The sequence below is a fragment of the Cottoperca gobio genome, chromosome 3 (genome assembly GCF_900634415.1).
Source record: "Cottoperca gobio chromosome 3, fCotGob3.1, whole genome shotgun sequence".
Classification (NCBI taxonomy): Eukaryota; Metazoa; Chordata; class Actinopteri; order Perciformes; family Bovichtidae; genus Cottoperca; species Cottoperca gobio.
Window position 1 is genome coordinate 6,512,918 of NC_041357.1, and position 23,842 is coordinate 6,536,759.

Genomic DNA, 23,842 nt, shown 5'->3' on the forward strand with positions numbered 1-23,842 from the left:
AGGGCTTGGATGACAGGGAATTAGATCATGGCAAAGCACAAGCACATTTCAAATAAACTGATGTCAGGGTTTATCTTCTTCTGTTAGTGCGTTTAGACGAGAAAATAAAATAACCTTTCATCCTATCTGACCAAGCATTAGCAGCCCTTTATCACAAGCATGTCTCGACATGTTATACATTAAACTACAACTCATTGTTTCGGCATGGAAAAAATGTTTAAACAAATAATAATGTAGGGGTTCCGAAACCTTTTGCTCGTGACTCCTGTAGGCAACAAATTTGTACGGATGATCAATGCCAAAGATGAATGTTCCCTTTTTGAATTTTTTTGTTGAAAACATTTTTAGTGTTCCGAGGAGGTAAAACTGGTGTTTCACTGGATAAAAGCAGATTTGAAAAGGCTTGTTAATCATCAGACCCCTCAGATAATTCAATTCAATAAAAAAGTGTAAGAAACAAACAGAGGGAGGCAAATTCATTAGCCTCAGGCTAAATACTGTTTTTTGGCTCACATGCTTTTAGCCATGGTGGCTGGTTGGTCCACCACTTTTGTCCAGATTGAAACATCTCAACAACTATTAGATGGATGGCCATTACATTTTGTTCAGACATTCAAAGTGCCCAGAGGATCAATTCCAATGATTTTGGTGATCCCCTGACTTTTCCTCTAGCACTGCCATGAGGTTCACATCATGGTTTTGAACAACTATGGGATGGATTGTCATGAAATTTGGTACAAATATTCATGCCCCCCTCAGGATGAATTGAAAACACTTTGACCAACCCTTAACTTTCCATCTGGCACCATTATAAGGTGTATTACCTGTGCTAATCCTCTTCCTGTTTTACTTGCACAATGGTTTACGCACTTCATACAGGCCTTCATTTTCCTGGGAGATCGTACCTGGTGGCACACAGAATTGCAATGTAAAAGCGAATGCTTATAAGGAACCATTCTAAACGCTGATGGTGTCATTATTCTGTAGCCTTGTGCAATCAACATTTACTTCGTAATAAGTTGAAGCAAAAATTGTCTACTGCCACTTTACCATAAGCATGTTAACTGTCACTGTGTAAATAGAGCCTCAAAGAACCGCTAGCATGGCTGCAGACTCTTGTTCTGCACAGCTAACCATTTTGTTGTGTAAACATCAGGATCTTTCACATGTGGTGAAAGATATTTCTGGCTGGTTTAACGGTGCAGGTACTCGGTGAACAGTTGATATGATTATTGCATATTCAATATGAAAACTGATATTTCAATAGTTTGATCTGATAGATCTGATGAACCAGGAAAACATCATTGGTTTGTTGATAGCCAAAAAAGGTCATAGTAAAAACAAAAATAGTATATTTAATGTATTTACAATAAACATACAATCATGTAATCTTTTCCAAGAAATATACAGAACAAAAAGCTTTTAAATATAAATTCATATAATCTAAAGAAAAAAGAAAAAAGAATCCAAAGAAGCAAAAGAGCATATCTAAAAATCTTTAGTGATGCTTTGAAAATATAGGTGATATTTTCTTATTTCAATGCCCTTTTCTTTTCAAAGGTCACCTGCAAAGAGCCATGAAATTCACACATTGAATACCACCCACAACATAAGCAAACACATCACTCTAAAACCGTCACTAACATGGTTAGCACATGGTTTCACTTTAATCAAAGGCAACATGCTGCCTAAAGGCTCAAACCAAAGGATTATCTATCTGCATATGAAGAGTTTGCTTCCAAATCATGATCATTTACAAAAAGTGACTAATAATTAATCGCAGCAAAAACAAATTATTGGCCTATTTACAGGATAACTGTCCATTGATGTTAAAATGTCTCTTGAATGATAAACCTCAGGACTTTTTTGCCCAGAAATGTCGTATTTTGGAAGTAAACTCTTCATATGTCCATACTTCTGTCACTAAAGATTCCGCTATAAAAGTCAACCTGTTACCATAAGGCAAGGTCATCAAAGGAGAATAATGAGAAAAATAGGATGTAAAAAAACATTTATGCTCCAAAGTTATTTTCTCATCACAAGGCAAAACAGTCCTGTCGCCGCAGGTGAATACAAGGTCAAGCGAGCGCTGTCACACTGGCCAGCGCATTAGACAGACCTAGAATATGTTGGCTTCTTCTTTGCGAGTGTTGAATGTTACAGTGCACAGGTTGATATGGCACAACATCAGGAAGTCTCAGAGTAGAACTTACTATCCAGGCACAGGTGCAAGACTGCTATCAGTGAAGTTTGGCTGATTTTCTACAGTCAACCTCATCTACTGTTAAATGTCAGGCAGTAGCTCAACATTGGTGCCACTTGTTTCAAGCAAAGTATTGTTTTTATTTGGACCAAAGCAACAAACAGTTATCAGCTTTGCCACTGATGGAAAGAGAGATTAATCTAAATTAGACAATACCTTCACTAGTAGAAAAGTCCTACATATTAACAGTTATTACATCCTAAATAATACTGTTTTCTAGACCCATATACAATATTTTATAGGCAATATGTTTTTGGGACACTTTTGTATGATATGGTGAAAGTAAGTGGAGGGATATCACAGAAAGGCTACATACAGCTGGAGGATCTGCTCTGAGCTCCAGCGTGGTGAGACAAAGTTCTCTGCAGGACATTACAGAAACACTTCTATGGTGTCACTTTGGCACTTGTATGGCACTATTATATACAGAGGAGTCAGCACTATGACACACTGGACGTTACGGATATCAAAGACAGCGCCACCTGTTGGGGTTTACTGAGGAGGAAATGGTGGCCAGCTGGTAATGTTAACACCCCCCTCCTCGTTAGAAACTTCCTTTTCAATTGTTTGTACATCTTAGCATAATGTCCGGCTGTCCTGTATGTCCTGCTAGGAGCCAATCTTCCCATCAGTCAAATTTTGAGCTGGGTTTCAAACACTAATCAGTGCCCAAAGATTCTTCCATGATAAGAATTGAAGTCTCACTGCTGTGCTAAAAATCTGTACGTATACTCTCTTAGTTCACATGAAACCAGGCAGACATTAGTCTGGTCTGGCATAGCACTGTGTTGAATGTAGGTCCATTGTTGATCTCCAACATTCTCTAACAACTGTCTGTTTGCCCCCATTTGATATAATATTTATTATTTATGATGCTGAAGCATCATCAACTTATAGTTTAAATCTTATACTATTAGTTCATTGAAGTGCTAAACTAAATACAGCATACAACTAGTGTGGATCCAAGATAAATTCCACCATTTGCAAAATAATGTACTCATAAAACTTGAGCGCCAGCATAAAATGAGTATGAATCATGGAACTTTAAATTGAAAGAATAGTTTGACATTTGAGCAATTATGCCCTTTAGCTTTCTTGCTGAGAGCTATATACAAAGATTGACACCACTCTCGTGTCTGTACGGTAAATATGAAGCTACAACCAGCAGCTGGTTAGCTTAGCTTAGCACAAAGACAAAAAAACAGTAGCTTGCTTGACTATTGTAACAAAATCCACCAACGAGCATATTTAAAGCTAATCTATTAACATCTTATGTCTAATTTGTTTAACCTGTACAAAAAACAACTGACAAGTTTCATTTTAACGAGGGGTTATGTGCATGACTTAATGGAGGCTTGTCGTCATGTGAGGTTGCCCCCCAAGGCAACAACTTGTTTTTACACTTTTTGTATGGATTAAAGAAACAAGATATAATACGTTAATAAATTTGCTTTTGAGGTGGTTAGTATGTGGATTTTCTAACTTTTAAACAAAGCAGGCTAGCAGTTTCCCCTTATTCCAGTCGTTATGCTAACCTAAGCTAACCTGCACTAGGTTCTAGCTTACCGTAATTTCTACCGTACAAACATGAGATTGGTATCAATGTTCTTGTCTTATTCTCTGCAAAAAGGTGACTAATCTTATTTCCCAAAATGTTGAACTACTCCTTTAACCCCCATCTTAACGTCAAAGGGATGAAATCTCTTGTGATGGTGAGTGGCTGGACAAAGGTCCATATTTTTGATGCAAAACATATTAAATACTTACAAAGTAAGCCAAGAAAACCAATATATTCTCTATATAAACTGGATATGTCAGAAATCAGAATCCCATAGAATTCCTCCAAAAGAAATTATCATTTGAAAAAAAGAATCTGTGTTTAGACAATCACTTCAGTGTGAGTGATTATGAGTCAGCTGAGGTTTGCTAAAAATTGTCAACATCACAATGCAGTATGCATTATAAAGCTTTTCCATGGTCTAAAATAGATTTTGGAGGCCATTGGAGTTAAATGTATATTTAACCATAACCATGGCCGCCAAACCACAGAGTCTGTGCAGCTTAGTGCCATACTGAATATTTATTTTGTATCATTGCATGCATTACCAGCATGCTTTAAATGAACTAATTCTGGCTGGACACTGTGCGTCATGCTATGCTGTGTCTGCTGACAGCTAGCCCATCACAATCATCACGTCTCAGTGCCTTGACTTGGCGTTCTCCTTAAATGCCTTCACACTCTCAGTCTGTACGCTCGTGTGAGCTCTGCTGCTGTTACTGATTCTATTAGTGAAGGCCTCCTCCCCCACAGCCTCCACCTGCTTTGACCCTACTACATCCATGTACCCTGGAGAATCTTATATGCAATGTTCCCTGCTTGTTATTTATCATGTTGCTGTGTATTCCATGCATTGCTGCTGCAGGGGGCACCACCAAGTCAAACTGTATTTCTGTGTCTCCATTTGACATGAGTGTTCCTGGCAGAATTATAAATCAGATCAAATCAGTTAGAGAGATAGTTGTGTAACTGAAATGTCACAGGTTCAGTCACTGAATCAGCTCATATGTCTTTTCCAACTATTCATAGGTGGGCCACCAAACTCCTTCATCCTCTCTCATAGTCCGTTGCTTTTTAGATCATCAGCTAAACACCTAGAATACCTTTTTTATTAATTATTCATTTTTGGACGTTGCACCTAATTTCTATTAATGTCAAATAGAAAAGACTGACTATCAATAAAATGGTGTGAAGTAAAAGGAAAAAACTGTGTCAGAGTCTCGTCCAGCATTCATAGCAAAACTCCACACACATACCAGCTCTGCTCTACCTTCAACAAATGTCTAAGAATACCCTCTAGAACAATACGGCCAATTACATTGAAAGCTATTGAAAAAGACTCAGTTCCTTCATAATTTTCTTTTTTTTTTATCTGAACAATATGTGCAACTTTAACTCAAACTGAAGAGTTTTGTTTCAAAATGGGATATCCACCCTTCGAGGCACAGTGACCTCTCCCCTTTCAAAATGACTGGTGGAACAAAACAAAAAAAGGTTTCTGTAACAAATGTTGTTGTAATCTTCATTTATGGGCAATTTAAGATATGTTACCCATTACTTTATTCCCTTTATTAATATTTTCAATAACTGGGATTATGCCTGTTTCTGTACTACTAGTTCTTGTTGTTGCTGATGTGTTGGTTTTCCTTTGCTTCTTGTGTGCTGTGCCTACATGGGCCTCTGTAGTCAATGCATATCTGTTTTCCCCTATTTCTTATGTTAGAATTGAGTGAGTTCTGTATGTGTGGAAAAAGTACTCCAACCATGACCTAAAATATGCATCAGCTAAAGATGAACAACCATGCTAACTGTCATCCTGTATATCTGGCATCCGGACCTGAGAAGTACTTCCTTCTGAAAGGAAAATAAACTGTCTAATAAAGACAGATTTCAGATTTCTGCTTCTCAAAGAGCTCTGGTCTCCTAATAAATCTAAACCTATTATGAGCTGTTAATGAAGTCGAACAAAGAAGTTCGTTTGAGGGGCGTCCTGGCGGATGAGTGGTATGATGCATTAACTGCTGAGTCATTCCTTGTTTCTATTCCCCATGTCAATCTCTATTCTGCTGTCAAATTAACGAAATGTCAAAAACAAAACAAAAATTTGAATGTCAGCTTATGATTTTGTCTGACAAAAATGGACCAGATCGTCTGTATTTTAGTAAAAAGTGCAATGTGGATATAGAGCATTTTGGGAAACATCTCTTCAAATTTTTTCATTATGTCTGATGTTTTAGGTGAGAAGAAGATAAGACCCTTACTGAGAACATTCTTCTACACTGATACGACACCAAAGAAACATCAGATCAGTTGCACATTAACAGCCTCAGCTCCAGTCTGCAGTCCCGGTGCAGACCACCACTATAAAACTGACTCCATGTTGTCACACATGTCTTGGTCCTCCAGGTTGTAAATGAACTTTGTCCTGTTGGCTGGGTTCTGGGTGATCTCCTTGCCCAAATTGTCCAGAGTCACATTGGAGGCAAAGAGTTCGGTGGGTGTGAGGTAGCCCTCGCTGTTCTTGATGTATTTCCTGTAGTTCTTTCTCAAACACTGCCACGTGGTGGCGTACAGGATGAAGGCAGACGACTTGAGGACGATGGCGATGCTGACGTACAGATGCCTGTAGGCCACGTTGTCGTACAGCATGCAGGCGCCCTTCTCGCCGCAGACGGAGCTCCAGAACAGACATGTGGAGTCGATGCCCATGCCGAAAATCAGAGGGGGTGGGATGAAGCCTGGAGCAGGAGGGGATTATAGACAGACATCAGGTCAGAAGTTCAACAAGCATACCAATTAGATTCCTTTTTATCTGCAGACAGATAAGGTTCAGTTCAACCAAGGTGAACAATTGCAGAATGAAGAATAGTTTTTCTGTGGATATAAATGCATGACTGATGATGATTATTTTCTTTTTACACACAAAGCTTATATTGAGGTTTCCGAATGAAGCTTCTCGTTTTCTGTCTCATGACGTCAACACCATGAAAAATAATCCTCAATTTGATGAAATCATTCATCGGATTCAACTTTTGTTTTTATTATTTCAACTTTCTTTAATGAATATAATTCATCAGTACGTGCCTCCCTTTTTGTGCGGCAAGAGGGAAATCAAAAATGTATTTGGACGGTAGTAAAAATGTTGATTTGAAAGGCTAAACACCAACAAATATGGACTAAAGCAGAATATTTTGTGCGATAAAAACATGTTGTGAATTTTTGAAAACGATTACATCCATCCTTTTTCAATACATTTTTACTTTTTGACTTAACAACACTCTGAAGTTATTTGAAACTCGGATCAGACAAATGGGAAAGAATCCGAGGCAGCCACCACTGGAATCTGATTCTACAAAGAGTATAATACTAATAGTATTAGTGTAGCCTCATCTTCATCTACAACTGTGAACTGTAACTAAACCGAAAGAACAGACGTGAAAACAAAGTACAAAGTGAACATATTAAATGTCTTACCTATCAGTCTCAGGAGGAGGAACAGAACTCCAAGGGCATAAGACTTCAGCTCTGGACTTACAGTTCTGAAAATAGAGACAGAGTTGGCATAAACGCTTCATACTGATTCGTCTTCTTATTCTGCTTGAGTATCTTAACCTATAATAATATATCATTATTTATTAGTTGATTATATATGTATTTTAGAAATGTAATCTACATGGCAAAGAAACTAGTAACTAAAGTTATCAAATGAATGTAGTGGAGTAAAAAGTATCATATTTGCCTCTGAGATATAGTGGAGTAGAAATAGAAAGTATCATACAATGGAAATACTCAAGTACCTCAAATGTGTACTTAAGTGCAGTACTTGAGTAAATGTATGTTACTTTCCACAACTAGATGATTGAAGTGATTCAGTCAGTTTGCCTCTGAGCAGCCATAAATGTCAACAGCTCCCTCTTGTGGGCAGTCTATATCTAGCAACAGGTCTCCTCACCTGATGAGGATGATGACAGAGGGGGTCTGGGCCATAGCACCGATCATGCTGCACACACAGATAACACACAGGAAGGTGAGGAAGGCCTGCTGACAGCCTGGACTGGGACACTTCCCTGGTATAGCCACCGCCTCTTCACTGGTGCTGGATATACACGTGCAGCTGGTCAGGTTCTGACACAAAGACAAGAAAAGAGATAGAAATGTTGTCATCCCACTCTCAATATGCATATCTGCCGCACTGTGTGTGTATGCTTCTTGTCTCTGCCATTTAGTTTGAGCTCTCCAGTGTCCAAGGTGGTCGTGACACAGCTCATTTCAGTTAGTGTTGACTTCTTCACTCACCGGTTTGGTGCAGCCAGCGAAGCAGGCTGAGAGGTAGGTGATTCCATTGGAACCACAGACGGGGCTCACTGACGCTGTATAGCAGTTACAGTTATTGATGCACGCTGACTCAGGTCGCTGCCAGGACCGCAACGTCCTACGGAGGAGATCAAAGGTCACGTTAGAGAGCATATATATGTAAGATGATGTTAACATCAAATGGAAACAACCACAGGAAGTTTCTGTCAGCTGTCAAATGCATAACACTCCTTCAACGTTTCAACCCTGTAAGTGCAGTGCAGAAACAGTTTAATGCCGTGGGGTTCAGTGTGGATTTATATTCTATTGCACAGTAAACACTGAGAATGCATTGGCCTGTTAGCTGTCATTTGAGACATCATATTAAAGATACAAAGCATTGCTGTCATCTTACTGTTTGTACACAGTTATGGAGAGAAGCTCCCAGCTTGATCATCATGTCTCTCATAGTGACAATATTGGCAGTTTTTGGCTAACTTGAAGTCTCTCACTCAAAACTTGAATTCTACATTAAGACATAAAAGGTATTAACGTAAACGGAAATAAGAAAAGTAGAAATCCATCGCATTATGTTTAATATTTTAACATATTTTTAGCATCTAGCATGTCATCTAGTTGTTGTAACACTCATTTCGGCCACTACCCCATATCCTAAATAGGACTAAAAATAAGTTTTCTTCCAGGTGATTTTAAATGTGTCCATGCATTTACATGACAGTAATGCTTCTCACTTGCCTCTCAGGGTTTCTGTATACAAGTCATGCGTAACTAGAATATATTTCTTGAAAAAAATGTATGAGTAGGTTTCCCCTGCTTACTCGTTTCCGTAGGCTACCGTAACCCCAGCGACAGGTCCGGTGTCACAGCCCAAGAAGAGAAAAGAGACGTAGCAGGCAGTGGACACCAGGTTGACCAGCATGGCCATGCGGACAGCGCCCAGAGCCGACAGGTTCAGCTTCTTCACCAGCAGCCCCCCGAGGAAGATACCCAGACAGGCACAGGGGATGGCTGTCATACCTGGGGAGGAAGAGACAGGGATGTCAAGGTTTCTGCACAGCACAAATGTAGTCTATATATTTATATCTTAATTCTTTCTGTTTGATTGTAAAGATTATGACCTACCTAGCAGCTGATTGGCTGAGGAGGTGGTAAGGTTAAACTGCTGCTCAAGGTATTTTCCCAGGAAGGCAGCAAAGCCAGCAACCACGGCGATCTCCATGCAGGCCGCCAGCGTGATGCAGCTGAACACCGGATTGGAGAGAAGGTGCCTGGTCACCCGGGGGATTACTGGGTCCATTGAGAAGAAAAGGGAGAAAAGGGAGAGGAAGGAGAAAATTGATCATTTCTGAGATTTTGCATCTCATTTTAAATCTAATGTTATATTGTGCCTTAGTCCTTCCTCCCACTTACCTCTCAGATGCTCACAAACTGAAAGTCCGCTGTTCATGTCAAAGCCATGAATAGCGCCATTGGGTTTGGAGCCCTGGTACTCCAGGGTCAGGGAAGAAGGCAGCATGGCCTGCTCACTCTCCCCTCCACCATCCATGTCCTGCTCGCCCAGCGCCTGGGGGAAGCCGAACATGAAGAGGGCCGACAGGAAGAGTAAGGCACCGCAGAGGAGGAAGCCACCCCACCACGCCCCGATCCAGCGAGGGTCATCTGGGGTGATGTCCAGTTTACCTGGACAAGAGGTTTGGAAATGTACCATAATGGATGGATGTTGAATGATGAAGAGTTTTACAAATGTTACAGATAAATGCTCAAGATGCAATACATTTATTTTGTAATGTTTCTATTGTGGTATTCTTCATTTCCCCAGTAGGGTCAACAGAAATATAACTATTGCAATTAAATTGAACACAATTCAAGGATGCATCTAAAGAAATACAAAAAAAAGCAAGTGCCCACTCACTGGTGTCGATGAAGACAGCATCAACGTAGACTTTGGTACAGACAGAACCTAAGATGAAGCCGCAGGCCGGGCCGAACACTAATGTTGAAAATAAAATACCTGCAGGACAAAGACAGAATTATTTATTTAGTTAATTTGAGCTTAGATTAGTTGTTTATTGATAAGGATACTTCTAAAATAAAACCAGTTTAGTTTCCTTTATTTGTCTCATTAGTTTTGAAATAGTGACAAACCAAAGCAAGTGTATACTGACTGAAAAGGTGTAGGCTGAGGCCTTAGCTTATGACACCTTCCCTTTATACATTCATTATTTTGTACAATTCTCATTGAATTTTCACACTGACAAATGAAAAAGAGAAATACAATATTATATATTATATATTCCCAAAAAGAACATGTACACATTTGTACATGTTCATAGTTCAGTTTTAAATGTGTTAATCATATTAACTTGAAATACTTTATTCTTTGTTTTGCATTGTTTTAATCTTTGTTTTTGTAAGAAATACTGAGTCACTGTAACGTGATACAGTCTGGAAGCGTCTGATTTACTTACTATACATTAATTGTGCAGTTTTAACGTCTACTGATCTCTACATTTGAGAGCATGTACATAATATGTTGGTTTGGTTATAATAATTCTTAAAGCTCTCTTTTGTTGATTGTTTTGTATGTATTTCCCCTCCACACAGTTGGTAATGTATGGAACTATACAAGATTGGTACAATATATGTAACCAGAAGCTAAAAGCCAAGAAATAGGCTTCAGAATAAATACAGTCAGCATTTCCCCTCATCTTTCAGCAGAGGGCAGCATTGCATCACACCTGTGAAGAGTCTTTACTGTCTCCTTTTTATTAAATGTGTGGAAACATGCTTCCTACCACCCTTCTGTTGTTAAAACCACTGACGAGAATGAAATTAATTCTGCTCAAGGAAAGATGGAATTCATGCCAAGGGACTTTAAATTTCATCAGATGTCTCCCCCTGACAGATTTATTCACTGACAGCGTAATATGCAGCTCATAGGTTGCACAGCGTAATTGATCTAAGACTAGATTATCCAGCAGCGGGATCATAAATAATCAGGCAGGAAATGGGTTCTTTGTGTAAGAGAAGCGGGGAACCAGAGGCTGAGAGCTTTCCAGTAAGCAACGGCCGACTGTGCAGAACTGTGTGTGCGTGTGTGTGTGTGTGTGTGTGTGTGTGTGTGTGTGTGTGTGTGTGTGTGTGTGCGCGCGCGCGTGTGTGTGTGTGTGTGTATCCAAGCTGGTGGTAAGTGGAACAATAGAAGCCTGACTGCTAATAAAAGAGCCCAGAGCAGAAGAGGCCGCTCCCTGCTGATAGAATAAGAAGGACAGTCATTTTTTGAGGGATGTAATGATTGGAGCTATGGTTATCACCAGTGATAAATCTGAGAGCGGAACGGAAGCTCAACTGTGTTATCAATGCATTTCCATGCTAACATTTGATAATCAGCTCTAAACACAGTACAGCTGAAGCCGATTGAAATGTCTTTAGTTTTGCAGATATTTGGTCATAAATCAAATTATGGGACAAATTGAAAGTTTAAAATTGATGATGGCGCAAGATGAAAAGTTATTACAATTCCTCCTCTGGGGAACATTAGTGTCTGTATAGAATTCCATGTCAATTCATCCAATACTTAGTAGTTATATTATAGTAGTTGAGCTATTGCAGTCTGGAATAAAGAGGTGGTCAGCCACTTCCAGCAGAGCTACAGACAATAGTTTCCAAACAGAACAGCAGTAGATACTGACACAAAAGGTATAGAGCAGGGTGAAGAGACAATTCTTATAATCAAAAATAATAAATCAATAAATATATATATATGGATATATATACTGTATATATGCTTTACATTGTATTCCCATTGAGCTGTGCTGTACTAAGTTAAAGTAAACGGTGACACCAGACTGGTACACCCTCTCTCTCTCTGTCGGACTTTCTGGCGGCTGGATGCATTATGTCCATTTCAACAGAGTCACAGATGCCAGCAAGGCTGAAGTCAGGTGACAGAGGAGGTCTGGGGTTACAGCAGCTCAACTCCACAATGAACAACCTCCCATCTCCAACTCTGCCTTCCACTGGGATGAAATCACAGACAAACACAGGACAATACCACTAATCCATAATATATGTGATGCAGGGAGGCTGGCAAATACACAAAAACAAACACAAAACAATGTTGAATCCCATTCAACCAGGCTCTTTATCCTCTAAACCTCCCTGTGACCCCTATACATGGGAATAAGGTTAGAGCCTGGAGTGGCCTTCAGAGTAAAACAGCTGATGACAATAGTAGCAATAAGCTAATGACGGAGAATTACCGGTAAGCTTTTTTATGGCGTGAGAAAAGACAGAGAGCTCATGATCGTGTAGCAACAGCTGCTCGATACCATCAGGAGAAGCATTCAGGACTGATGCCAGTCTGTTGTCTGCACTTAGCGGTCAGAACATCTAAGACCATTTCCTAAGAGACAGCACTGAAGGATCATGGGAGTCAAATAATGTAGTGAGGTACTGGAGCCGTACAGCACAAATTCTATTACTATATAGTACAAACTATACTATTTACACTGTTCCAATATTGGAAGTGTGTTTAACTTTTGCACGTCTCCTGCTCAATATGTTGCACATTCCTTCACAAAACTGTACAGTTCCACCTTTCAAAAAATAGATATGTTTTTATGTATTTCTGTTTTCAGGTTTTTTGTAAATGTTTCTATCTCGAGTTTATTGTTATTCACCAAAACTCCAAGATAAATGTGCAATCCTGCTGGGCAATAATGATTCTGAAGTGACTTACTGCTGAAAAGAAAAAATGTATACTGTTTACAAATTAAATATTAAAAGAATGTGAAATTATAATAAAGTATGTAATTTAAATGATTATACTGGACTGGTGGAATAGAATTATAGAAATTATAAATTAATAAATTGTAATACATTTTAGAGATTGTGATTTTAGAGATTAAAATGTACAAATTGGATGGTAGTACATTCTTTATGTGATTTTACAGTGGTAGGTTCATGTAGAAGGTATCATCTCTTTACTGAAATTGTCTGGTAAAATGATAGAACATTTTAACAAACCGATAAAGAAAAAAGTCTTAAGTATGAGTTTAAGACAGAAAATATAATCTGTATTGTGCTGTTGAAATCATTTGACAAAAATTGTGCAAACAACAACAACCACTCCAACAATTTGGGAATTATGATGAACAAACATTTTTAAATACATTAATTATAAAAATCAATTGTTAATTTTCAAAGGATTGGTTTAACATTTGATTGTTCATTAGAGGCAGAATGTAAATCCTTCTGGATTTATTGACTTTGCAATAATTGCAGCTCTGCTTCAGTGTAGCCGTGCTGGATGAGAGCTGTAGATGGAGGAAAGAACACCTAAATATATATATATATATATATATATATATATACTGTATATATATATATATATGTATATGTATACTGTATATATATATATATATATATATATGTATATATATATATATATATATATATATATGTATATATATATATATATATATATATATATATATATATATATATATATAAGACATTTCTAAATTTTCTTTTAATTTTAAACTACAAGATGGATTTTGAGAACAAAAAACATTATTCCATTATTCTCGTCTAGTCTGTAAAACACATATTTTTAATTATCCTTTCAAAATCCTGTATCAGTTGAAACATAGTGCTGTCAATATAGTCATTTTTAAACCAAATTCCTAACTTGTGATTGCAAGTAGTTCAAATCCCCAAAGCCAATAAAACACGAGGAAAATCTATTTCAAAATGTACTTTCTAAAGGTCTAAAAGGGTGAGATGAGTGTTGGTTGACATGTAGGAATTAAATCTCACACCCAACTCAAACACACGCTGTGGGCTGTTTTATCCCTGGAGACGCCGGGCACTATGAAATATTTCCAGACAGAACCTTAATGGATTTCCAGTGTTTCTATGCAACAACAAAAAAATAACAGTATGCGGTTGTATCCTTTTTGACACTATTTTCTACCTGCTGTGTCTGGGGCTGTGGCAATGAGCACGCACAAGATAAAGGTCAAGATACAGTAACAGTCTTTCTGCACAACAAACTAGTGGAAGATTAGTTTAATTTGATTCCTCTGCGCCACAGTATGTTTGTGTCACATGAACCTAGATGACTGGAACTAACTGTAAGTGAAAATGAACTATTCCCAGGATCATTTATTAAAGTACAGACACTCTGGGAAGGCTTCAAGCTTTCGACTTACATATCCATGTAAAGCTCTGGCAGTTCATCTGACCCAGCCATTTGGAAATGGCAGGTAGAGACACTCCACTTAAGCTGAGAGCTTGTAGAGGATTTGACAGCTCCTCCTTGCTGTGAGATTGTATAGCTAGATGATTTTAATACTATTAGGGCTGTTGAATTAACGCGTTAATTTCTATTAATTAATCACAGAAAAAATAACGCGTTAAAATATTAACGCAGATTAATCGCACTCCTAGATGCCCCTGACTTTTGATCCGACAGCACGGAGCATGGACCCCCCCCCCACCCCCTAATTAATTAGATTCATTTTTTTAATAACAGCCATAAATACTATATATAAAATAGTCTGCAAATTGGTGGAAGAAGTCTTCAGATCCTCTACTTATGTAAAAATACTATTACTACAATGTGAAAATACTCCACTACAAGTAAAGTTCCTGCATCCAAAACCTTAAGTTAAAGTATGTAAGTATTATCAGCAACATGTACTACAAGTATTCAAAGTGAAAGTATTCATTTTGCAGTTGAATGTTCGCTGTCAGTGTTTTTTATATATGATGTTTCTGGATTAATATTACTGCTGCATTAATGTGTCTGTTGCTTTTTACTGCTGTAGATGTTTAATGTTGTGTTGTGTAGTTTACTCTACAGCAAAGCGTCATATTGTGTAAGATCATCATGTATCTGTAGCTTTGTGTCCTGTGAGAACCACGTATCTGTAAAACAGACGAGCAGCCTGCTCTCAGCTTTGTGACCAAGCTTTTTACTGCTGATACAGCAGGATTGTGGGAGAATTACCTCAACACATAAAGCAACACTTCATCCTTCAGTTCATCACAAACATTAAAAATCAACACATCTGGAGACACATGGTTTTCACTGGACAGGAAGGGGAAGAAAAACTGTAATCTGAAAAGTAACTAAAGCTGTCAGACAAATGTAGTGAAGTAAAAACTACAATGTTTACCTCTGAGATGTAGTGGAGTAGAAGTATAAAGTTGATTACCTCAAAGTTGTACTTATAGTACTTGAGTAAATGTACTTAGTTACATTCCGCCACTGATTAATATAAGTATTATTTTGTCTCAAATTGCCTGAAAATATTACTTTCAATGCCAAAAGTAAAATTATACATTACAGCACAAACACATGCGCATGTACAAACAAGCACAAGGAGTGATATCAAGCCAACAGCGATCAACAGAAATATCAATTCAACACCTCTTGGACACAGTGCAAAACAATTTAAGGTTTCACAAGTGAACAATCTATTACAGGACCGGTATATTAGATTGTATTACAACCAGGGCCGTAGAAAGACTGAGGTCATGAGTCCCCAATGCATTTTCACTAGACACCAAAAAGAAGGTCTCAATCATTTCTTAGTTTGTTCTTGTTCTTCTTGTTCTCCTCATTATTATTATTATTATTTTACATAATTTATTTCTTAGTTTAATTGATACATTATAATTCCTATCTTCTCAGTGTGAAGTTCTAAATGCTGCAATTTAAAGCCTTCTTATCACTAAAATACATTTTGGCTAATTCTTGATATTCTATAATCTTCGTTGGGCTTAAAATACTATAAACAGCCTATAAAATACTACCCTGTGTATGTTTTGATTATAGAACGTACAGTGAACTCCTCCCTATTTTTGCTCATCTCTTAGGTAAGAGAGCATTTTGGTCGAGAGTACTAAGAAAAAAACATTTCCTTTTCAAACAAGATGTTTTATTTTTAAATTGGAGAAACGTAAAAGTAACTCATGAATATCATATAATCAAATTAAGATAATTATATGTTGAATTATTACATTTGTGGGCTTGATAAATATAATTGGTCCATTGATCCTCCAAGACTATAACAACCCTTGCGTTCATCTTCTGAATGGCTTACATGCTGCTATTAGATGCTTTTTGATTTTCCTGTAACACCAGTACTGACGCTTTGGAAAATCACATGTTTACTTTGTTTAAGTTTATTTAAATATATTGCTTATCTAGTGTTTAGCTTATGCTAACAATAAACAATATAAGATATATAAGGGCAGATTTGGATGGTTATGAACATTTGGTGCATCTTGAGTTGACTGAGAAAACATAGGAATGTTGCTGCATGAGGCCCATTGTTCTTGGCTTAACATGATGGTAATGCTCTGCGTTCTGTATCCAGCTGCAATGAATGCAGCAGAAGCAAGGTCATACTGTATGAGACAGGGCTCCTCCACCTGCTCACACTGCCAACACATGAATAATTTCTCACTCAGACTCACATTATGGCACGGTTCAATCACTGGCACTTTGTATCTTGGCAAAGGTGCTCCTAAAAGGTGCACACATAAAACAACCTGCGCCGGTCTGAACAGACAGTGTGTGCTGAGTCAGCGTCCATTCCTTCCTCTGCTGTCCTACAGTAGAAGAGTAATAACTCCACTGGAGTAAAAACATTTTTGCTGCAGTGGACTCTCAGCCTCGCAGCGCTTCATTACACGCATTACAACGATGAATAGGGGCTAAGATATGAGGCAGGAAGAGAGAAGCTGACCCAGCCGCTGCAGAGCTGGACCCCTCTGGCTCCGACTTTACTGTACTGTTTACTATGTGCTATAGGTCAGTCCTGCACTGTAATATGCTGCCTTTTATCACTCTGCTGCAGACCCTAAACATGCTTGTTGTTGTCCAGCCTAGTCTGAGGTACTTCCTTTAAATCAATGTTAGAAAAGGTATGATGGTTAGTCGGACTAACTACAAACATTTGGCAAAGCAGTGCTTTGAGCAAAATACTAAAGTGAGCATGCTCACAATGACAATGCTAACATGCTGATATTTAGCTGGTAGGCTACTATGTTTAATATCTTAGTTAAGCGTGTTAGCATGCTAACAATTGTGTTTTATTGGATTTGAGCTTGTTGCAATCACATGTTAAGAATTTGGTTTCAAAATAATATTACCATTGCTTTTAAAAAGTATTATATTGACAGCACTATATTTGAACTGATAGAGGATTTTGAAAGGCTAATTAGGTTAGTCATTTCTGAGAAGCTAGCAAGAGTACGGTAGAGTTTGAGGGTATCCAACAGAAAATCCAGCCCAGTGTTGCCAACACTTTTCCAATGAAATAGCTAGTGTCATAGTGCTATAGTCCAAAAGTCGCTAAATTGGCAACACAGGCATCTCTTCAGGCTACATCCTCGGTACACCATCTGTACAAAATGTCATGGCAATCCATCATATCATGAGATATTTGGACCAAAGTGGTGGTGGAGTGACAGAGGCATGTTGCTAACAATTAATGTGTCCAAGTGTTTTTGTAAAGCTTCATTTTGACTTTATTTAAAGGAGAAAATGTGCTTTTCTGACACAGCAGTCAAATGTGAATGCATTGAAACCGAGAAAGACTGGAGACATTTGAGTCGCGTGCTGAGTCTATACACTGTAGTGTTACTGTGGTGCTCACATAGACTGACTGTATACTGTAAAAGATTTACATCTTCCATTAGCAAGGTACAAACATTTACACAGCAGCACATACTGAACCTCATAAGGATGTAAAGAAGTAACTATTTGGGGCTACATTATTGTAAAAAAAATTTTAAAGGCACAGAGCATGAACACTGTAATTGAATAGCTTCTTTTCTGTTGGAGGCTCTGTGAGCGATACAATAGATAGGAGGATTAGTTGCCTTCGTCTGGGGTATCAATCAAGCTGTAGACAGCAATCAATAATCCAATTACAATCCAGCTCGGACATTATCCTGTAGTCAACAGAGCTCAGGAGCAGTTTAGTCTTTCTGTGGGAAGCCATTTTCTGGTCATATAAGCCGCAGGTCAAGACTTTAAATATTAAATATACATGGACACACTGTAACTTTAATGTGGATGGGTACAAAATCACACAAGTGTGGCTCGAATGTTGGTCAATCAGTCGGTTCACCACTTTCATCTTCACTGAAATATCTGAACAGCTATTGGTTGGATTGCCATGAAATTTGGCACACATATCCTAATGCCCAGAGGATGAATCCCAATGACTCTGGTGATCCCCTGAGGTATCCTCCAAAGCCACCATGAGGTTGTTTTTTGTGGTTATTAGTGAAATGAGTGACACTAGTATTGGATGGACCACGAAATGTGGCTTTCATGTTCTGCACAGCATTAATCTAAATAGCTTTGGTGATCCCCTTGACCCCATTAAATATGGTGTCATCATGAGGTCACAATTTGTCCAAACCTGCATCCTCAGCTTTACTTTTAGCAAAAGGTTTTTTCATATATTGTTTTATGGTAATATCGTACACTCCATACAAACCTCTACACACGCACACATATGGACTACAGACAAAGTGTAATAACAATAGTAATGTAAAATAGGATACAAAATAGTCTCAATTCAATTTGAAAAATGTAAAAAGGCCATAGCCCATGTTATCTATAATATTAACTGGATCAAAATAAAATCCAGTCTCCCTTCTTGATATCTGTTATGTTGTTTGTATTATTTTGAATATGCTAGCATATTCCATATAGGTTTTACATCTGGAAAATGTGCACTGCTAAATCTATCCACTACAGACTTTATAATTCAGTGAAACAACCTTCATCTCTAATTAACAATATTTGACATCAGTCATTCCAGATTATGACATATATATATTGGTTTAGCAATGTTACCATGTTGTCATGCTAAACTAAGACGGTGAACGCTATAAACATTATAGCTGCTTAATATTTATAGCTGCTAAACATCAGTAAGGTGACACCGTCTTTGTGCTCATGTTAGCAAGCTGACGTTGGCATTTAGATCAAAGCACTGCTGCCTGTGCCTCACAGAGGCATGGGTGTAGACTCTGGACACACAGATCCCTCTCTTTATTGCTTGTGCTGCAGTGTATCACTGCTGCATTACTACCATCTTCAAATCTATGTTTGTCTTCCTCTCATCTGCCAGGAGGCACAATGATCTGATGGCCAGCTAACTGAAGAAAAATAAATAGTCTCTGTTTAGTTTTACCAGCCAGCTGCCGCCTCTCAGATTGATAAGGACTAACACACACAAAGAGGAAAACACAGAGAGAAGTAGCCTACTACTGGACACTAAGTGAAAGCCTACTGAGAAAGAACAGGCTGAAGATACAGGACATGGTGCATGCTGGGGGACATGTGCCATGACAACTGGGAAATGTTTCCAGGTTTTTCTTCTTAATATTCCCAGTGTCCTCAATCTCTCATTCAGGCAGTATTGATCCATGTGGGGTGAAGATGTGTCCACAATAGAGCGACCTGTCCTTCTACCATCTGGTTTGTTAGCGAGCCCCGTGGAGAGCTGCTGCTTTAATATTTAATCATTTGGTTAGATGTTTGCTAAACAACTCCTAACTGCTTCTCTGTCACGCTGCATTATTCAGGGTTTTCTTACAATGTTAGTGTCTCCACACGTCAAGCTCGTCAAACGACACCAGCGCCAGGAGACGGGGGGAAAGGAAGCAGCAGAAACACTTAAGCAGCACACAACATTCATGTACTGTATAAAGACCGGGATCCATGCAATTACCGAGCCACAACAGACGATGCAGCAGTCACATTGTAGGAGGTAACCATGGCAATCAATATGCCTGGATTGTAAAAAAAAAGACAACTGAGAACAGAGAGGAGGTGGTGTAGAGAAACGAATAATAGACTATCTGTAAGTGTCAAAGGAAGAAGCTTGGGAGATGTTATGAGAGAGACAGTTCCTGATGGAGGGGCAAAGGCCGCGCTGCAGAGACATAGAACAGTGGTGATGATACCAAATCAGAATCAAGATTTCACTCCAAAATGCAAAAGAAAAAAGCAAGGACAAGGATATCAGTTAAGAGACGTCCTTGGTTGACTGCCTGAACTGTCAGATCCCGTCCATTATAGGGCTAACATAAACAGACACAATCAGACTCAAACTTACAGGCAATTCTGACTGAAGTCATTGAGCACTTTTATAGAGTAGTCATTTTGCAATGTTGGTTGATGACAATTTGATGGATTACCATGGTTGATAGCAATGATTGTCATTTTGTGATCCCTTGATCTTGATCTAGGTTGATTTCCGTGGCTTTGAGTGAAATGTTCCGCTCAAGATGAAATTTAATATATATATGTATATATATATATATAATAACAAGCGTCATCATGAGGTCAAAATTTCAGTTGGTCCACTACTTTTTATGACAAAATACCTGCAAATCTATTGAAATTCACATCAATCTTGGCTGAATTGTATGTATAGCACAGGTTAGCATGGTGCTAGACTCTTAGTCTTGCTTTAATTTACATTTAATTTAAATATATCATATTTCTTTCTCAAAAGAGAGCAGGACATATCATTTACAAAACATGTGTGCTGTAAAAATAAAGATAAACTAATGTCGTGTTGGAAGAATAATCTCCAAATAGAGAGCATGAAGGAAATTCAAACCCAGGAACTTCCTGGTGAAGCAACACTGATAACCACTGAATCACTGTGCTCCCCAACTGATGGATTTAATGTATTCTAAAATGTTAAGGAGATCATGTTTTGAGTTCGGTTTGTTAGCTTGGGCCAAGTCAAGTAAAATACATTACATTATATTTAGCTGACGCTTTTGTCCAAAGCGACTTACAATCAGCGCAAACAACCATGAGGATACAAACTCATAACAGCAAGAATCCTGCAAGAACAGCAAGAATAAATGTATATAGTGCCAAATCACAACAGAAGTTATCTCATGGCACTTTTCATATAGAGCAGGTCTAGACAATACTCTTTAATTGGAAGAACCCATTAAATCTTGGAGCGGATCCAAATCACAGGGCGGATACACAAATTATTTTTCACTTATGGAAACAGCCTTGGCGGAGGTCTGCGCTCTTCGGGTTCCCTTCTAGTTTTACAAAAGAAAGAAACAGGAACAATTTTAGAGATGTTAAATGTGTAGTTTTGCTAATGTCTTATTATCACATTATAACTGGGCCATGTAGGATTAGCGCATCATAATTAGTAAAGTGCATGAATTCCATTCAATATTCTAATATAGCAAAGAAATGTTGGTGTAATGTCTAACATCAGGCATCTGGTATGAGTTGGGCTCTAGCCAAGCTGGGGGATAGGGTGGGTTGTTAGGTGCTCTGGTAGCCTTGTTTGCCCTCCTTCCTCTCCTCCATCCTCTGTCCCTCCCTCCCTCCCCCACTCTGAGGGCTGCTGACAGAGCCTGTACAGATCAAAGCGTGCACAGACCAAACCGCAGGCCTTCTCACCCTGCAAGAGGTCTGAAACGCAAACAGGGACACCGCAACTAGCCAAGGACTAGCAGAGAAGCCTGTGAGGAGGAGCAACTAGCCACATGGTAGCCAACAGTACTCTGTTTTTTATTTTCATTTAGTGTCTTTTTTCCTCCCATAAGGGCAAACTGATGAATCCACAACAAGAGGAGCTTAAAGTAATTCTTCATTTGTATATCAATTACTCACCCTGTTTCTCCTTGAAATCTTTGCATTTTTAGCAAAAATGCATGTGTCGGGGAAGTAATGTTCCTTCAACTGGATAAATGAGACTAGGAATTGTACTGCAGGAGTTGTGTAAGAGTTTGTAAACGGATATTTTGATATAGTATTGCTGTTGTTAAACCCCATTTAATTTAATGCATCAAGACCTTTATCCATTTTTAGATCTTCGCTCATCTTGGAGGCATGTGAGAAAAACTACGTTTTCTCCAAGAATTCAGGGTAACACAGGTGAGTGATTGATATCTAAATGATCATTTTGTGAGTGAAGAATTCCTTTAAGGACAGCACAAGAGTTCCTACACAATAACATAAACTAAAGCTGTGCTTTGACTTCTAGCTGCATCAGCACTTTTATGTGATGCTGATTTTACTAGTATAAATTATCACACAATAATTAAATGTCATTACACAGCTGTAGCAATTGGGTGTGAACCACAATAAGAAGAGATGCACGGATCTGTAATTGTATGGTCGATTACAATGACCGATATTTACCGATACAATACTAATAACGTTATTCTTGCACTGCCTTACGCAAAACTGTCTACCAACCGAATTGAAAATGCAACACAATTTGTTTTTAATAGAGGTTTTGAATCATGGCTAAAAGAGAGACAACATTGTCCTCACACCTGATACCTCTGTAGACACACCTGTATTTTGTAATTTTGTGGATGTATTTGTGTATTATATTTCTTTCTTTATATTTTACCAGCAAAGGTTTTTTCAGGTCCTTGTGCATGAATGTATGTTACAATTCTAACGCTACTGTGAAGTCCATATCAAATAAAACTAACTAACTATGTAAAATGTGAAGAGGACAATTAAGGATCACTTTTTAGATTGACCTGTGTATTTTCCCATTGCTGACAATTTTTGTAAATAAATTGTGGTTAATCCACCACAGTTGCATGTTATTTGCAAACGTTAGCAGTCTGGTATTACTTATCACAGAGGAACCAGAGCTTAAGAAACGGCTCAACATTATCAGATTAATTACTGGCTGAAATTCTATTGTTGAAACAAAAACAACAATTACATTTTTATGTTTAGATTTTCCTATTTTGGTAATAATGGGAATCTCCATCTCTTTCTGTCCATCTCCCCAGATGGAGCTCTGCTACAGCAGGTCGCTGAGCGTAGAGATGAACAGGAACGGCACACTCAGCCTCGTAGCCTGTCTCTGTACTGTTGCCTTGGCAACTTTGGCAGGCTGTAATGTGTGTTATGTCAACCTCTTGGTTTCTGCTGTAAGTTTAACTGCAGTCCTCTGCTGCTGGCCACTTAACATTTGCTGAAGTTACGCATAAAGTAATTTGCTCAAGGGCACTTAGGTAATAGAGGACAGGACCAGACAATTGGCCTGTTGACCACAGGAGAGCACATAGGGATAAAAAATGTAAACTAATAGATATCACCATACATTAAGACAAGTATTTGTTGTCTTACAAGTTTTCTGAAATGTTATGTTTGAATATGAAATTAGGCATTATGTTTCTAAATATGTGCTACTTTGCCTACATTTCCAGAACAGAAATCTGAACATTTAAAATCATTCTTTCATTATGTTGACATATTAGAGTCAAAGGTTTTTACAGAGGGGCCAGAATACAGATATTAATATAACTGGAGAGTTTGGTGTATTTAAGTGCTGCTGAAGTGGACCTTCAGGCTCAGAGTGTGAGAAAAAACTAATTTTGAGAAAATGTCCTTTAAAGATATGTATTGTAAAATGATATACATTTTGCAAGACACTAACGTTGAAAAGGGTAAAAACATTTAACTAATAGGTATCACCATAAAACATAAAACCAGATGATTACTTATATTACGACAAACTTTCTGAAATGTTATGTTTAAATATGCAAATGAGGCATTCTCTATTGCTAACTTTTTGTGAATTTAGGAGAAATCTAAAGACGCGAATGGACAAAGTTAATTAAATTAACACCTAAATGTGAATTTTGGATGTTTT

General features: G+C 38.2%; 1 protein-coding gene across 1 annotated transcript in view; it reads right to left on the reverse strand.

Moving 5' to 3' along the window:
- Positions 1-1,329: 1,329 nt before the first annotated feature.
- The window catches only part of LOC115026309 (solute carrier organic anion transporter family member 3A1-like), a 30,999-nt gene continuing 8,486 nt past the window's right edge, over positions 1,330-23,842 (reverse strand). Inside the window, exons 3-10 of the mRNA XM_029459090.1 lie at positions 10,048-10,146; positions 9,546-9,815; positions 9,258-9,422; positions 8,954-9,152; positions 8,118-8,253; positions 7,774-7,946; positions 7,296-7,360; positions 1,330-6,559 (exon numbers count right to left, since the gene is read on the reverse strand). Coding sequence (XP_029314950.1) covers positions 6,183-6,559; positions 7,296-7,360; positions 7,774-7,946; positions 8,118-8,253; positions 8,954-9,152; positions 9,258-9,422; positions 9,546-9,815; positions 10,048-10,146 — 1,484 coding nt within the window. The 3' untranslated portion in view covers positions 1,330-6,182. The remainder of the gene's footprint in view (positions 6,560-7,295; positions 7,361-7,773; positions 7,947-8,117; positions 8,254-8,953; positions 9,153-9,257; positions 9,423-9,545; positions 9,816-10,047; positions 10,147-23,842) is intronic.